This window comes from Trichomycterus rosablanca, chromosome 9 (assembly GCF_030014385.1).
Source record: "Trichomycterus rosablanca isolate fTriRos1 chromosome 9, fTriRos1.hap1, whole genome shotgun sequence".
In the NCBI taxonomy this organism is placed as follows: Eukaryota; Metazoa; Chordata; class Actinopteri; order Siluriformes; family Trichomycteridae; genus Trichomycterus; species Trichomycterus rosablanca.
In genome coordinates, this window is record NC_085996.1 from 546,371 (window position 1) to 565,152 (window position 18,782).

Here is an 18,782-nt window from a genome sequence, read left to right on the forward strand (position 1 = left end):
AAGTCTGTGGCTGAAAAAACCTATAGCTGTACATAGTCAGTGGCTGGACAATGTATGGGCAATATGGGCAAAACCTCTGACTGGGCAAATTTTGTGGCTGGACAAAACCTATAGCTGGACGTCTGTGGCGGAACAAAACCTTTGACTGGACAAAATCTGTGACTGGACAAAATCTCAGACTGGACAAAACATGTGGCTGGACAAAGTCTGTGCCTAGACAAAACCTCTGACTGGACAAAATATGTGGCTGGACAAAACCTGTGACTGTTGGACATCTGTGGCTGGACAAAACCTTTGACTGGGCAAAACCTTTTGAGTAAGCATAGTTTGTGGCTGGACAAAACCTCTAACTGGACAATGTGTGGCTGGACAAAACCTCCAGCTGGACATAGTCTGCGCTTGGACAAAACCATTAACATGGGCAAAACCACTGACTGGGCAAAAGCTCTAGCTGGACAAAGTCTGTGGTGGAACAAAACCTCTAGCTGGACAAAACCTTTAGCTGGGCAAAACCTCTAGCTGGACATAGTCTGTGACTGGACAAAACTCCGACTGGACGAAACATGTGGCTGGACAGAACCTCTAGCTGGACAAAACCTTTCATTGGGCAAAACCTCTAACTGGACAAAGTCTGTGGCTGAACAAAACCTCTAGCTGGACAATGTGTGGCTGGACAAAGTCTGTGGCTGGACAAAACTGGTGGCTGGACAAAGTCTTTAGCTGGACAACGTCTGTGGCTGGACAAAACCACATACAAAAATGTATACAGTCAAACAAACATGGATCAACAAAGGTGATTATTTAGCTGATTTGTATTTTGAACACGTGCTTCCCTTTTATCACCACAACTGACCGACTGATAATGGCAACGTCCAGCGTGTGTCCAGCATACCACAAAGCTCAAGTCATCTCAAACTGGTCTCTTCAGTCTCCCAAAGCCTCCCCAGTCACCTGATTGATCTGAACCCAGTAGAGCGAATGTGGGCTGTGGCAGGATGGGAGATCCCCAGTGGACTGTGTAATTGTGCAATCATGTCCAGCACCATGTGAAACCAGTGCTGTGCAGAACCAAGGATGTTCTAATACTGGAAAATAAGGTTCCAACCAGGATTAGTCTGGTGCACAAACACACACACACACACACACACAATAAAGTGGACAGTGAGTGTACGGTGGACGTGAACTATTTACAGAAACATCTCGAGTGGAGTTTCATGCATGAGGTGCTGCTCTTGGTGCATGGTGCACGGGAAGGAGGGGGCTGAGCGGTGTGTGTGAGTGTGTGTGTGTGTGTGTGTGAGTGTGTGTGTGTGTGTCTGAGCGTGAGTGTGTGTCTGAGCGCGAGTGTGTGTGCGCGAGTGCACTGCAGCTGCTGGGAGAAACCTGAAGGATGTAGAAGCTGGAGGAGGATCAACAGGATCCGCTCTGCTCGCGCCTCTGTGCGGCTTTTTCCTCGTGTGACTCGGACACACAGACGCAGAAGATGTGATTGATGATATTTCGGGTCCCGTACGCGGGAATGAAGTCACCCCCCCCAAACAAGCTCCCGAACACCCACAGCCGCAGCGCGGGAGGACCGCAGGCACGCGCCTGATTCACTCATTTCTTTTTATTTGGACTGATTTTGGTGTCGGTGCAGATCGGTGCAGATCAGGATGAAATTCCCGGCGGAGAATCAGAGGAAACCGAGCAGTAGCTGCTGGGCTCCCCCGCCAGGTCGGTACATCAAAGCGTTGGCATGTGCATGTATGTTTGAGTGCACGCGCAAAAACCCCCAGTGCAATTCACTGGATCACCAGCGCATTTACACTGCAGTATAAATCATTATCATTATTATTATTATTATTATTATTATTGATTATTTATTATTATTATTGTTATTATTATTATTATTATTATTATTATTATTTATTATTATTATTGTTGTTATTATTATTATTATTATTATTACTGTTATTATTATTTATTTATTATTATTTATTATCATTATTATTACTGGTGGCATTATTTTTGATAATATAAAATAATAATAATTATTATTATTATTATTATTCATTAATGTAATTAATGTAATTAATTAATTAATTATTATTATTATAACAGTTTTTTGTATTAATTAATAAAAAAATAAAAAAATAATAATATTAATATATATAAATAAAATTATTACAAATATTTTAATTAACTATTATTATTGTTATTGTGGTTGTTGTTTGTTATTATCTACTATTATTATTACTGGTGGTGTTATTTGTATTAATTTTATTAGTGTTATTATAGTTATTATTATTATTATTAGTAGTAGTAGTAATACTTTTTTATTTTTATTTTAATGAATTATTATTGTTATTATTATTATTATTACTATTTATATTACTGTTAGTGTTATTATTTTCATTTATTTATTTATTTATAACAATTATTCATTAATGTTATTTTTGTTAATTATTGTTATTTTTAATAACATTGCTGTTGTTATTTTTATTATTATTATTATTATTATTATTATTATTAATATATATTTTTATAATTTTATTGTATAATTAATATTATTATTTGCACCTTGGTTAATATAGTAAAATAATCAATCATTTGCTGCTTGAACAGTCACACATTCACCATCAGAACATAAAGGATCAAAGCACAGTAGCAGTTTAGATCAGGAGATCAGATTCACCTCCTCACTACTGATTCCAGACTAACCTTCAATACCAATAACTTCAGATAAACAGCTCACTGGGACTCCCAGTTTGTGGTTACGCACAGGGTTGCCAGATTAAGTCCCTTTATTTATATCGCCTAACGTGCCATCTAACTGTATGTAAACTTTTGTCCCCAGCTGTACACATTAAAAAATCAGATACAAATTTTGTACAACTGGCAACCCAGATCCTACTGCTGCATGATGACTGTGCCATCAACAATCCCTCCTTCACACACACTGGAACACTGCATCAGGGATTTTACAGGACCTGATAGAGAGCATCGGATCAGTGTGTGTGTGTGTGCTTAAGCATTAATACATTGTATGTAATAAAGGACAGACGGTCGTTTTGGGAGATGTTGTTTTAATTAAACTGGTGATTTAATGCTGGAGCTTTTTTCTCAACAAAATTCTGACACATGCATCAGTGTGACATCATAGTGACATCACAGTGACATCACAAGCAGGATTTCCAGCTCAGCTGTATTCAGCCGAGCCTGCAGTTCCTGGTTGACGCCACTACATTAGATCTGATCAGTAATATCTGGCAAACTGAACTGTAAAATCCAAGCAACCCAATTTGGCAACCCTAATCAATAACATTAGCCCACCTAAAACCTTTATACTGAGAAAATGTACATCTGGCAACCCTAATCAATAACATTAGCCGACCTAAAGCCTTTATACTGAGAAAATGTACATCTGGCAACTCTAATCAATAACATTATTACACCTAAAGCCATTATACTGAGAAAATGTACATCTGGCAACCCTAATCAATAATGTTATCCCACCTTAAGCCTTCATACTAAGAAAATGTATATCTGGCAACCCTAATCAATAACATTAGCCCACTTAAAGCCGTTCATACTGAGAAAATGTATATCTGGCAACCCTAACCAACAACATTAGCCCACCTAAAGCCTTCATACTGAAAAAATATATATATATCTGGCAACCCTAATTAATTACATATTTATATTGAAAAATGTATATCTGGCAACCCTATTCAACAATATTTCCCACCTACAGCATTCATACTGAGAAACTGTTTATCTGGCAACCCTAATCAATAACATTAGCCCATCTAAAGCCATCATACTGAGAAAAATTATATCTGGCAACCCTAATTACATATTTATATTGAAAAATGTTTATCTGGCAACCCAGGTGATAACAGAACTGGCCGTTTTTTTCACCGAACACTGGATTCTGGTCAGGGTCGTGGTGGGTGAGGTGCCACCTAAAACACATTCACTCACTCACTATAAACAATCAGAGCAGCCAAGATTTCCTACAGACAGCGATCAGAGGTTTGAATCGAACCCAGGTCCTCAGGACCCCGGTGCTGTGTGTCACCCACACCATCAGCTGTGCTTCAGTCTGACTCTGAGAGCAACACAATCTGGCAACCCTGACTAAAAAACAACTGTAGCATCGCTGATTGTTTTCAGAAAAGGTTCCAGCTGGCAGCTTAAAGGTTCCTCGCAAGGTTCCTCATGTGCGACCCCTAAAGGTTCAGTATAAAAGAGCATGAAACAGAACATGATCCATGTAAGAACCCCTCAGGAACCCCTCAGGAACCCCTGTACCAGATTTACCACGTTCAGGAACGTATGAGGAACATTTGAGGACTTGATTATCTACTTCAATCTGGCAACCCTGGCAGAAGCACTGTTGTGTAATGGTTATGGCATTACCTCATGCTGTAGTGGAGTAGAAATCAGTAATGTAGCTCACGTTCCTCCTGCAGGTTCCTCACACACACACACACACACACACACACACACACTCACTCACACACACACACACACACACACACACACACACACACTCACACACACACACACTCACACACACACACACAGGGTGTGAGGACCTGACATCAGTGTTTAACAATAAGAATCTCATCTGAGAAAAAACCATCAGATTCATCATCACCTGCATCACTGTGGAACACATCTGTACAACATCTGTATAATCTCACATCTGCATGTTCTCACATCTGCATATTCTAACATCTGTATAATCTCACATCTGCATATTCTAACATCTGCATGGTCTGATATCTGCATGTTCTAGCATCTGCATATTCTAACATCTGTATAATCTCACATCTGCATATTCTAACATCTACATGGTCTAACATCTGTATGTTCTGTAACATCTGCATGTTCTAACATCTGCCTGTTTAAACAGCTACAGCTCTAACATCAACATGTTCTAACATCTGCCTGTTTAAACAGCTACAGCTCTAACATCAACATGTTCTGACATCTGCATGTTCTGACTTCTGCGTGTTTTAACATCTGTATGCTCTAACATTTGCATATTCTGACATCTGTATGCTTAAACATCTGTATGCTCTTACATCTGGATGTTTAAACATCTGTTTACTCTAATATCTGCATGCTTTAACATCTGCATGCTCTAATATCTGTATGATCTGACATCTGCATGTTCTAACATCTGTATATTTTCATGCATGTATGATCCAACATCTGTTCTCTCACCGTGTCCCCCGGTCTGTGTCCCCTGGTCTGTGTCTTCTGGTCTGTGGCCCCCGGTTTGTGTCCCCTGGTCTGTGGCCCCCGGGTTGTGTCCCCTGGTCTGTCCCCCCCGGTCTGTGTCCCCCGGTCTGTGTCTCCTGGTCTGTGTCCCCTGGTTTGTGTCCCCTGGTTTGTGGCCCCTGGTCTGTGGCCCCCGGTCTGTGGCCCCCGGTCTGTGGCCCCTGGTCTGGGGCGTGATCCATTAATGAACCATGACAGTATCTGATATAAATTGTGATTATTATTTAAATGAACTGATTAGTGAGGCTCTACAGGACCTGAAGGAGAACAATTACTGTAAGAGCTTCACTGCTGCAGTCTGAGTGACGTCATCAGCGTCTCCACACTTCATAAACTCATTACAGTTATGTGTGTGTGTGTGTCTGAGAGTGTGTCTGAGAGTGTGTGTGTGTGTGTCACACACATGCTAAACCATACACACACACTCATGCTCAAACACTCAAACACACACACTCAGACACACACACTCTTAGACACTCAAACACACACTCTCAGACACACACACTTAGACACACACACTCATGCTCAAACAAATACACACACACACACACACACACTCCCAGACATACTCTCACACACAGACACCCTCACACACACACTCTCAGACACACACTCTTAGACACACACACTCTCAGACAAGTGTCTTTAGGTGTGTGTGTGTGTGTTTGTGTTTAAGCATGTGTGTATGTGTGTGTATGGTTTAGCATGTGTGTGAGTGCGTGTAAGTGTCTGTGTGTATTTGTTTGAGCATGAGTGTGTGTGTGAGTGTGTTTAAGTGTGTGTGTATGTTTGAGCATGAGTGGGTGTGTATGGTTTAGCATATACAGTGTATCACAAAAGTGAGTACACCCCTCACATTTCTGCAAATATTTCATTATATCTTTTCATGGGACAACACTATAGACATGAAACTTGGATATAACTTAGAGTAGTCAGTGTACAACTTGTATAGCAGTGTAGATTTACTGTCTTCTGAAAATAACTCAACACACAGCCATTAATGTCTAAATAGCTGCAACATAAGTGAGTACACCCCACAGTGAACATGTCCAAATTGTGCCCAAATGTGTCGTTGTCCCTCCCTGGTGTCATGTGTCAAGGTCCCAGGTGTAAATGGGGAGCAGGGCTGTTAAATTTGGTGTTTTGGGTACAATTCTCTCATACTGGCCACTGGATATTCAACATGGCACCTCATGGCAAAGAACTCTCTGAGGATGTGAGAAATAGAATTGTTGCTCTCCACAAAGATGGCCTGGGCTATAAGAAGATTGCTAACACCCTGAAACTGAGCTACAGCATGGTGGCCAAGGTCATACAGCGGTTTTCCAGGAAAGGTTCCACTCGGAACAGGCTTCGCCAGGGTCGACCAAAGAAGTTGAGTCCACGTGTTCGGCGTCATATCCAGAGGTTGGCTTTAAAAAATAGACACATGAGTGCTGCCAGCATTGCTGCAGAGGTTGAAGACGTGGGAGGTCCGCCTGTCAGTGCTCAGACCATACGCCGCACACTGCATCAACTCGGTCTGCATGGTCGTCATCCCAGAAGGAAGCTGACGCACAAGAAAGCCTGCAAACAGTTTGCTGAAGACAAGCAGTCCAAGAACATGGATTACTGGAATGCCCTGTGGTCTGACGAGACCAAGATAAACTCGTTTGGCTCAGATGGTGTCCAGCATGTGTGGCGGCGCCCTGGTGAGAAGTACCAAGACAACTGTATCTTGCCTACAGTCAAGCATGGTGGTGGTAGCATCATGGTCTTGGGCTGCATGAGTGTTGCTGGCACTGGGGAGCTGCAGTTCATTGAGGGAAACATGAATTCCAACATGTACTGTGACATTCTGAAACAGAGCATGATCCCCTCCCTTCGAAAACTGGGCCTCATGGCAGTTTTCCAACAGGATAACGACCCCAAACACAACCTCCAAGATGACAACTGCCTTGCTGAGGAAGCTGAAGGTAAAGGTGATGGACTAAACCCAATTGAGCACCTGTGGCGCATCCTCAAGTGGAAGGTGGAGGAGTTCAAGGTGTCTAACATCCACCAGCTCCTTGATGTCATCATGGAGGAGTGGAAGAGGATTCCAGTAGCAACCTGTGCAGCTCTGGTGAATTCCATGCCCAGGAGGGTTAAGGCAGTGCTGGATAATAATGGTGGTCACACAAAATATTGACACTTTGGGCACAATTTGGACATGTTCACTGTGGGGTGTACTCACTTATGTTGCAGCTATTTAGACATTAATGGCTGTGTGTTGAGTTATTTTCAGAAGACAGTAAATCTACACCGCTATACAAGCTGTACACTGACTACTCTAAGTTATATCCAAGTTTCATGTCTATAGTGTTGTCCCATGAAAAGATATAATGAAATATTTGCAGAAATGTGAGGGGTGTACTCACTTTTGTGATACACTGTATGTGTGTCTGTGAGTGCGTGTGTGAGTGTGTGTTTGTATTTGAGCATGAGTGTGTGTGAGTGTGTGTGTTTAGGTGTGTGTGTATTTGTTTAAGCATGAGTGTGTGTGTGTGTGTATGTTTGTATTTGAGCATGAGTGTGTGTGTGTGTGTGTGTGTGTATTTGTTTAAGAATGAGTGTGTGTGTGTGTGTGTTTGTATTTGGGCATGAGTGTGTGTGTGTGTGTGTGTGTATTTGTTTAAGCATGAGTGTGTGTGTGTGTGTGTGTTTGTATTTGGGCATGAGTGTGTGTATGTGTATTTGTTTAAGCATGAGTGTGTGTGTGTGTGTGTGTGTGTGTGTGTATTTGTTTAAGCATGAGTGTGTGTATGTTTGTATTTGAGCATGAGTGTGTGTGTGTGTGTGTTTGTATTTGGGCATGAGTGTGTGTGTGTGTGTGTGTATTTGTTTAAGCATGAGTGTGTGTGTGTGTGTGTGTGTTTGTATTTGGGCATGAGTGTGTGTGTGTGTGTATTTGTTTAAGCATGAGTGTGTGTGTGTGTGTGTGTGTGTGTGTGTATTTGTTTAAGCATGAGTGTGTGTATGTTTGTATTTGAGCATGAGTGTGTGTGTGTGTGTGTGTTTGTATTTGGGCATGAGTGTGTGTGTGTGTGTGTGTATTTGTTTAAGCATGAGTGTGTGTGTGTGAGTGTGTGTGTGTGTATTTGTTTAAGCATGAGTGTGTGTGTGTGTGTGTGTGTATTTGAGCATGAGTGTGTGTATGTTTGTATTTGAGCATGAGTGTGTGTGTGTGTGTTTGTATTTGGGCATGAGTGTGTGAGTGTGTGTGTGTGTGTGTATTTGTTTAAGCATGAGTGTGTGTGTGTGTATTTGTTTAAGCATGAGTGTGTGTGTGTTTGTATTTGAGCATGAGTGTGTGTGTGTGTGTATATGTTTAAGCATGAGTGTGTGTGTGTGTATTTGTTTAAGCATGAGTGTGTGTGTGTGTTTGTAATTGGGCATGAGTGTGTGTGTGTGTGTCTGTTTGTATTTGGGCATGAGTGTGTGTGTGTGTGTATATGTTTAAGCATGAGTGTGTGTGTGTGTGTGTGTTTGTATTTGGGCATGAGTGTGTGAGTGTGTGTGTGTGTGTGTATTTGTTTAAGCATGAGTGTGTGTGTGTTTGTATTTGAGCATGAGTGTGTGTGTGTGTATTTGTTTAAGCATGAGTGTGTGTGTGTTTGTATTTGAGCATGAGTGTGTGTGTGTGTATTTGTTTAAGCATGAGTGTGTGTGTGTGTTTGTATTTGGGCATGAGTGTGTGTGTGTGTGTATGTTTGTATTTGAGCAGGAGTGTGTGTGTGTGTGTGTATATGTTTAAGCATGAGTGTGTGTGTGTGTGTTTGTATTTGGGCATGAGTGTGTGTGTGTGTGTGTGTGTTTAGGTGTGTGTGTATTTGTTTAAACATGAGTGTGTGTGTGTGTGTTTAGGTGTGTGTGTGTGTGTGTGTGTGTGTATGTTTGTGTTTGAGTGTGTGTGTGTGTGGGGGGGGGTTAAATATTTCTGATTCCAACTAGGGCTCTGTGCTACCAATCAGAGGGTTGACGGTTTAAATCCCAGCTCCAACCATCAGCCCCTGGTGTTCCCTTGAGTGAGGATTGTAACCCTCCTGCTCCCACCTCCAACCAACCAGCACACCTGTACAGTAAAAGCACCCTCACCCCCCCCCAAATCATCACCGCCAACAGGTGTATAGTGGAAACAGTTTAGGGAAGGTCCTTCCCTGTTCCAGCATGACTCTGTTCCTGTGTACAATACAAGGTCCTTAAAGACAGGGATTAAACCCCAGTGGCTACACACACCCTTCACTTTAACCCCAAATAAAAACACTTTGGAATGAATTGGAACGTCAGCGGTCACGTGTCCACATGCTTTTGGTGGTTCTGTGTTCGAGTCCCTTTGAAGCATGTGTGATCTGTTTAATACATTTTGTTTTCACAGTGGAGGTCCAAACTAACCTGGTCCCACCGAAGAAGGTCCAGGCGGGGATGCTGCAGTCCAGTCTGGTGCAGGCCAGCGTGGCCACCATGCAGAACCCCATGGGGTGCTCGGTGCCGCGCCTCTCGGTGTCGCGCCCCGTCAGCGTGGTGGCCAGCATGGAGGCGGGGGCGGACGGCTCGGCCCTGCTCTCGGTGATGAAGTGGAAGACGGTGCTGGCGGTCTTCGTGGTGGTGGTGATGTACCTGGTGGCCGGAGGTTTGGCGTTCCGGGCCCTGGAGCAGCCGTTCGAGAGGAACCAGAAGGACACCATCACGGCCGAGAAGGCGGCGTTCCTCCACAAGCACCCCTGCGTCACGCCCGAAGAACTGGAGGTCCTCATAAAGGTGGGTGTGGCCCCCTGAGCGTCTCGCTCCAGACCTGAGGGCTGCACGATGGAGGCTGGCTTCTCCATCGCTGCACTAGCAGTCTCCACTCCTCTGGCAGGCTTTCTAATACATTTAAAACAGGAGTGCTTTTATTAGGGGGCATTGGTGGACCCTGACATGAGGCCTGGATTACAGTCAGCATTCTAATTCATCCCAGAGGTCTTCAGTGGGGTTGAGGTCACCTCATAGTTGGCGTACAGTCATGACAGTCACCGGTCAAGCTGCTTGTCAGAGGCCGTTTGGAATTGGTCCTTGAAATGTAACCTCTGGGGACTGGGGGTGGAATCAATCAGAAGATTGAGGGTTCGAATCCCACCTTTGAGCGAGGATTGTAAGCCCTCCTCCTCCCACCTCTAACCAACCAGCACACCTGTACACTCCCACTAATCATTCACTTCAGGTGTTTTAGCCACACCCACTGCCAACAGGTGTATAGTGGAAACAGTTTAGGGAAGGCCCCCTCCTGGTCCAGCATGACTGTGCACTTGTGTACAATACAAGATCCTTAAAGACATGTTGAAAACTTCAGTGGCTACACAGACTCTTGACCTCAAGCCTAAATAAAAACACTTGTGGGATGAATTGGAACATCGACTGTGAGCCAGGCGTTCTTGTCCAGCATCACTGTCTGACCTTATGGTTTGAAACAGTCCAAAATCTCGTGGAATCTCATTATTATTATTATCATTATAAAGTAGAGCCGACTGACTACAAATCCACCTGCAGCATTAATGCACAGTGGTTATAGCTCAGCGGTTCGGGTACTTGACTAATCAGAAGGTTGCTGGTTCAAGCCCCCCCCGGGTTCATTTCATGACTACGACCTTGGTCCTGGATGATTTAAGCACCGTGCTGAACAACCAAGCCTTGAAACCATAACTCAGTAATCATTATAACCTGACGTGGTGATGCTGGGGTGCAGCGTTTCTCTCTGTCTGCGCCTTATTTACGCCCCCGTCCCAACTTTAATGAACCGTCTGGTTTACGAGGTGCCAGAACAGACACGGAACAAAAAAGCTCCAGTGAGTCAGAAGTTATTCATCATGTATCAGACACGACTGGCAACCGGGTTGAGATTAACCGCCTTCACTCAGCTGGGAATCTTTCTGTGAGACTGGGAATTTGTGCCCAGAATTTCAGGCGGTGATTGTAAATATGTATCCCAATGGACCGGGCTTTAATACAGGAAAGGGCTTCAACTCAACTAAAGCTGGAAGCATTAGGAGCGTCCATATACTTTTGGCCATATAGTGTGTGTGTGTGTGTGTGTGTGTGTGTGCGTAAACAGTTTGGGGAAGGTCTTTCTGTTCCAGCACAAAGCAAGGTTCCATGCACACACTTAATGATACACACACACCTACTATATGGAACACACACACACACACACACACACATTAGTGTGTGTTCTATTTAGTGTGTGTTCCATATAGTATGTGTATGTTCCATGTAATGTGTGTGTGTGTGTGTGTGTGTGTGTGTGTGTGTTCCAGTCACTTTGTACTTTTTGCTATAGAAAGAAAGTGTGGGTGCAGGTTCACATGAGCTGACTCATTACCCATGAATCATTGCTCAGTGTGCTGCCAGACACACACACACACACACACACACACATTTGCTTCTATATTTGAATATTTGTCAAAATATTGTCTTTAGTGTCGAATAACAACATGTGACGTCCAACCAGCTCATGTTGGGGCGTCCAAATACTTTTGGCATGTAGAGTATAAATATATACACACATATATATCCCACGTCCTTCATGAGCCTGAAGTTCCTTAGATGTTCCTCTTCATTGTTTTGTGACTCGCTGAATCAGAAAGCTTCACCTCTGTTCCAGGTTTCCTCTGTGTGGAGATAACGCTGGCGCTGTGGTTCGCTGGAGTCCTACAGCGAGTTCTATTTGAATGATGTTCTATTTGTTCCTGCTTGTCGAGAGCGTTTAGCTACTTTACATTGTCAGAACGGTTTTAAGTGAACACACTTACTGTATGGAACACACACACACACACACACACACACACACACACACACACACACACACACACTATATGGTTGAAATTATTTGGACGCCCCTAATTGTTGAGACTCAAGGTTTAAAAGCAACTGGATTTAAACACACTATTGGCTTTCAACTTTAGTTTGGGGAAGGTCCTTTCCACCGGGTTTACAATCACCACATACTTTCGGCCAGATAGCGTGTGTGTTACAAATATTGTGTGTGTGTGTGTGTGATCCATATAGTGTGTGTGTGTGTGTGTGTGATCCATATAGTGTGTGTGTGTTTGTGTGTGTGTGTTTCATATAGTGTGTGTGTGTGTTCTATATAGTGTGTGTGTGTGTGTGTGATCCATATAGTGTGTGTGTTTGTGTGTGTGTGTTCCATATAGTGTGTGTGTGTGTGTTCTATAGTGTGTGTGTGTGTGTGATCCATATAGTGTGTGTGTTTGTGTGTGTGTGTTACATATAGTGTGTGTGTGTGTTCTATGTAGTGTGTGTGTGTGTGTGTGATCCATATAGTGTGTGTGTGTGTGTGTGTTCTATAGTGTGTGTGTGTGTGTGATCCATATAGTGTGTGTGTTTGTGTGTGTGTGTTATATATAGTGTGTGTGTGTGTTCTATGTAGTGTGTGTGTGTGTGTGATCCATATAGTGTGTGTGTGTTTGTGTGTTCCATATAGTGTGTGTGTGTGTGTTCCATATAGTGTGTGTGTTCTATATAGTGTGTGTGTGTTTGTGTGTGTGTGTTCCATATAGTGTGTGTGTGTGTGTTCTATATAGTGTGTGTGTTCCATATAGTGTGTGTGTGTGTGTGTGTGTGTGTGTGGTTTTATGTGAGTGATGTTTAGATTTGAGACGGCTGCTGTAATCACGTTGATTGGTCAATCAATCAACCAATCAGGCAAAAGTGACCAAAAAGTTCGACTGAGCGTGTGTGAGTGTGTGTGTGTCAGTGTGTGTGTGTCAGTGTGTGTGAGTGTGTGTGTGTGAGTGTGTGTGAATGTGTGTGTGTGTGTGTGTGTGTGAGTGTGTGTGTGTTTGCCCTTGTCCGCTCGCCCTTCAGCCTCCTTCACCGTCGGTCCTCACACATCACAGACTTCCTGTTGCTTCTCCAATCTGTTGCCTGCACGTCCTGTCAGGCGGGGAGGAGTCGGGCGGGGCCGGCAGCTGCTCCGCCCCGGCGGGGGCCTCGGCGTGTGTCTGTGCTAACGATTCATTAGTGCTAATGACATCATTACTCCTGTGAATCAGCACCGCGGTTCCCGCCGCTCTGGACCTTCAGCGTCCACCTCACACAGGATTAAAGCTGCAGTGCAGGAACAGGTTTGGAATTTGATGCTGTAACTCCAAAAGAGTTGGGACAGAATGAAAGTGAAAAGTTGATGGAATGTTTCAAAGGTTCCACAGTGAGCAGGTGAGAGAATCATGATCGGGTATAAAAGGATCCACCTGGATCAGGATCAGTCTGTACAAGCAATGATGGGGTGTGGCTCACCACTGTGTTCCAAACTTCAGGAGAGAATCAATCAGGTCAAATTTGCAAGTACTTTAGATCTTTCACCATCTACTGTACATAATGTTGTGGAAGGATTCAAAGAACCTCAAGAAATCTTAGATGTCTCGCAACTGTGATAAATGCAGCCACATGAGCTCAGGAGTGCTTCAGAAAACCGCTGTTACTGAACACAGGCCGCCGCTGCATCAGGAAACACGACCTGAAACTTTATTACACACAGAGAGAGTCGTACATCAACTCTATACAGAAACACCTCAGGGTTCTCCGGGCCCGAGATCATCTCAGATGGACTGAAAGACAGTGGACACGTGTGCTGTGGTCAGATGAGTCCATGGTTCAGCTCGTGTTTAAGACAAATGAACGTATAGTTATTGGTACCAAAGACAAAACGTCCATCCAGACTGATATCAGTGAAAGATTCATGGTATGGTGGGGGGGGGGGGGGGGTGTACAGTACATCAGGAGAAGTTGTAAGGTCTGGCTCACAATTAACGTGTTCAGTGGGGTTCAGGTACAACTTTACAAACCTTGCTTTGGGCCTTCCCCAAACTGTTGATCCAAACAATGTGCACACCTGTAACTCATTCTGCACCTGTGTGTGGTTGTGTGTGCAGCACTCCATCGATGCGTTCAGTGCAGGCGTGAGTCCTATAGGAGACACCACCTACAACTTCAGCTACTGGGACCTGGGCAGCGCTTTCTTTTTCGCTGGTACCGTCATCACCACTATAGGTGCGTCCTTACATATCTAACACAACACTCGCTGAGAGACCGTGCAGCAGGTGGATTTGCTCTAAGGTCTGTCCCCGTGGGTGTTGTGTGGGGTTCAGTCACCTGTTTCTGTCCTCTAGTCTCAGTTTACACTTCAGCTTTGGTCTGTTTTAACATCCATTCTATCACTTTTCTGTAGGATATGGCAACATCGCCCCCAGCACAGAGGGAGGAAAAACATTCTGCATTCTTTATGCAATATTTGGCATCCCGCTGTTCGGCTTCCTGCTGGCCGGAGTGGGTGACCAGCTCGGTACCATCTTCGTCAAAACCATCGCCAAAGTGGAGAAAATGTTCAGGGTAAGAAAATAATAATAATAATAATAATAATAATAATAATAATATAATAATAATAATAATAATAATAATAATGATAAAAATAATAATATAATAATAATAACAATAAAACTAACAGCAATAATAAAATAATAATAATAATACTTTTCTGTTTTCACCACCAGAATAAAAATAATCAGATCAGTCAGACGAAGATCCGAGTGGGCTCGACGTTACTCTTCATCCTCGCCGGCTGCATCGTCTTCGTCACCATTCCTGCTGTGATATTTAAAGAGATTGAAGAGTGGACGGCGCTGGATGCCATTTATTTCGTCGTCATCACGCTGACCACAGTGGGGATCGGAGATTACGTGGCAGGTAGGAAAATCTGTTACTCCTGTCCTGAAATCCTGTCTGAGGAGTTTGAGGATGTTTTAGAGGAGATCTGAATGCTGGTCAGACTGGTTTTAATGGTTTTATAGAAGTGTTGGATGCTGATGAGACTGGTTTTGATGGTTTGGGAGAGTTCTGGATGTTAGTTAGTCTGGTTCTAGCTGGTCAAACTGATCTTTAATGGTTTTAGAGGAGTTCTGGATGCTGGTCAGGCTGGTTTTAATGGTTTTAGAGATGTTCTGGATGCTGGTCAGGCTGGTTTAAATGGTTTTAGAGATGTTCTGGATGCTGGTAAGGCTGGCTCTAGAATTGAGATGGACATACTGACCTTTAATAGTTTTAGAGGAGTTCTGGATGCTGGTCAGGCTGGTTTTAATGGAATAAGAGGACTTTTGGATGCTGGTCAGGCTGGTTTTAATGGTTTTAGAGGACTTTTGGATGCGGGTCAGGTTTGCTGTGCTGGTCTTTGGTAGATATAAATTAGTTTTGGATGCTGGTCAGGTTGATTTCAGCTGGTCAGGCCTGTCTTTGATGGCTGGTCCTTTGGATGCTGGTTTTTAATGGTTTATATGAGTTTTGATTGTTGGTCAGACTGGGAGACAACCAGCTCCACCAGCCCAGCAGCAGATATTCCAGACCGAGAGACCAGTACCTGTTTTAAACTGGTTTTATCTGGTTTTTATTATTGTTTATGTTCAGTGGAGTGTTGCAGGATTTCATCAGACCATCAGACTGGATTTATTTATACTGGTTCTGATCTTTATTCCACTCACTCAGAGCTGGTTGGAGAGTAATAATGGTTTTACCGCGGTATAAAACTCTGTGGTGTGAATAATCGTGTGATGCTGATCAGATGTGACACTTCATTTCATGCTGCTGGAGATTTTTATTGTGCTGATTCCTCATAAACACTGAGCAGAAGAACACAAACGAATCTAATAAACCTCAGTGAGGAACATCAGGATGCACCATGAAATTTGTATATAAAAATAAGTTTTTATTTAGAATTGTGAACAAACTGAACAAAAACAATCAGTGTTATGATGTAGTTTGTCCACAATAATACTGCACTTTTTATTTTATTAATAATTTATAATTAATAAACAAATGTCTCAAAACCATAATTATTCTTACTTTTATCATTTACGATTATTATTATTATTAATAATTGTTTTTATAACAATAATAATAATTATTATTACTAGTTATATTACTGTATTATTGTTATTATTAATAAATTATTTTTTTATTTTTAATTTGTTCTTATTATTATTATTATTTTATTGCTTTAATTTTGAATATTTTATTATTATTAATATTATTCATTTGAATATTTTATTATTATTATTAATAATATTATTATTTTATTATTATTATTAGTAGTAGTAGAACTATTTTCTTATTGTTTTTTATTATTTTATTATTATTTTTTATTATTATTACTTTTATTAATTTTTTATTATTTTATTATTATTTTATTGCTATTTATTATTATTATTATTATTATTTCAAACAGTAGACCCATGATATTTAAAGGTCCACTTTGTGTCAGAACCTGGAGAGAAGTTCCTGTTAGTGATTGATACACCTGGTTCTGATTGGTTGTACTGAGTCCATCAGTCACTGTGCTGGTTTTTATTAGCTGTCGGTGTTCTGATTCATCCCACTGCTGTGTTTACAGGAGGAAACAGGGCTAAAGAGTACTACAACTGGTACAAGCCACTGGTTTGGTTCTGGATCCTGGTGGGTCTGGCGTACTTCGCTGCCGTGCTCAGTATGATTGGAGACTGGCTCCGGGTTCTGTCCAAAAAGACCAAAGAGGAGGTAAGAGGTTCTGAATCCTGTCTCAGCTGAGTCTCTGAGTGGCTGGTGTGTGCTGTGTAAACAATGTCTTTAATAATCATGGATGTAACCTGTGCTGGGTGGGTGTGCTTGATAGATTAAACACATTTGTTGCTGTAGAGATAGGCATGGGTCATGGATTACAGTATCATGTCCACCTGCAGTGCCATTATTTGCCAGCAGAGGGCATGGAAATATAGATGAGTGATAGATTCAGTGCAGATTTATTCAATAGGCACTTCAAGTGCAGTCTCTGCGCCTCATCAAGTACTGATGATCTTTACTAATCTTTAAACCGAGTTTTTCTTCATGTCTTTATAATGAACAGGAAAGGGCCTTCCCTAAACTGATGCACAAAGGCAGAACCATGATTGATTTATTACACCTGTTAGCGACTGTTGTGGCTGAAACACACAAATTCAGTAATTAGAAGGGGCATCCCAATACTTTTGTCCACAGACAGTATGAGGACGTCTCCTTCCCAAACCCCCATGGGAGCCATAACAGTCTCTACTCCTTTTGGAACACTTTCCACAAGATTTTGGCCACTGGAATTCGTCCACACCAAAATCAAGTCATAAATGTATAGACGCTGATTTGTGCACAGGGCCGCAGGCATTCTGTAACAGGAAAGAGCCTTCCCTAAACTTTTGAAAACAAAAGCAACAGCTCAGCACTGGGAGGGACACTCGAACCTTATCATTAGGAGTGGTGTAGTGGAGCAGCAAGCGGTCAGACAGTGACGGACGTTTTTTGTGGTTTGTTTCAGGTGGGAGAGATCAAAGCTCACGCCGTCGAGTGGAAGGCGAACGTCCGGGCGGAGTTCCGAGAGACGAGGCGACGCCTGAGCGTGGAGGTACATGATAAGCTCCAGCGCGCCGCCACCATCCGCAGCATGGAGCGCCGCCAGCTCGGCCTGGACCAGCGGGCACAGTCCCTCGACATCCTGTCTCACCCCAACGAGCGCCGCGTCGCCAACTTCAACATGCTGGACGCCGCGGCCGACTTCAAGACGTCGTCGCAGGAGAGCATCAACGGGAAGCTGAACGACAACATCTTCAACCGCTTCGGCTCGGTCAGCAAGCTCGCCAAGCGTGCCAAGAGCCGCGAGCTGAAGAAGAACATCCCGGGCGACTGGCGGCCCAAGAGCGCCAGCGACGACAAGAAGGACGCCGAGGAGGAGGAGACGGACAAGGAGGTGAACACCAGCCTGTCGGACCTCCCGCTGTTCGCCGAGAGTCCCAACTCGCAGAACGGCTTCGTGCTGGTGCCCGCCAGAACCAAAGAGGACGGAGAGGAGGACGCCAAGAAGAAAATATTTGAGGAATTTAATATCGAGGTGGACGGTTAGCCGGGCGAGGAAAATCCTCCCCGAGGGGGAACAAAAGTGCCTTCAATTTATTCCATCGCTGACGGGACGTCGTCACGCCTCGAACTTTTCACTGTGTCCTGACGACTTGATCAAAACGGACGTCGCAAACGGAGAAAGGATGCGAACAAACCGTAGCAAAACAGCACAGAGAGTCATCGCTAACGGACTGGATGTAAAAAAATAAGAAAACAAGAAAAGCAAACAAAAACGTTCGTTTGATCTCCAGAACTGAGAAGATTTGATGTTTCGTGGTCGTCTGATTACTAACGGAGGAACTAAACGTTCTCGTGTGTATTAGGCATGTGCTGTACTTACATTCTCTCTGGTGTCTTTTCTTTTATGGTCAGGATATTAAACGTAAACGTTCGTTCTGTCCGATCTTTAATTCGACTCGTCCGATTAATTACGGCTCCGCGTTCTTTGTGAAAAAGTATTCGCCCCCTTTCCCGTCACCCGTTAAACACAACATCAGATCACACACACGCTACACGACCAAAAGTATTCGGACGCCTGACCCCGA

General features: G+C 43.3%; 1 protein-coding gene across 1 annotated transcript; it reads left to right on the plus strand.

The window, feature by feature from the left end:
- The first annotated feature begins 1,520 nt into the window (after positions 1-1,520).
- Positions 1,521-18,672, plus strand: kcnk10a (potassium channel, subfamily K, member 10a). The gene is made up of 7 exons (XM_063002560.1): positions 1,521-1,716; positions 9,671-10,053; positions 14,223-14,340; positions 14,519-14,679; positions 14,841-15,033; positions 16,730-16,872; positions 17,660-18,672. The coding sequence occupies exons 1-7, from the start codon at positions 1,656-1,658 to the stop codon at positions 18,239-18,241; spliced, it is 1,641 nt and encodes a 546-aa protein (XP_062858630.1). The 5' UTR covers positions 1,521-1,655; the 3' UTR covers positions 18,242-18,672.
- The last annotated feature ends 110 nt before the right edge of the window (positions 18,673-18,782 follow it).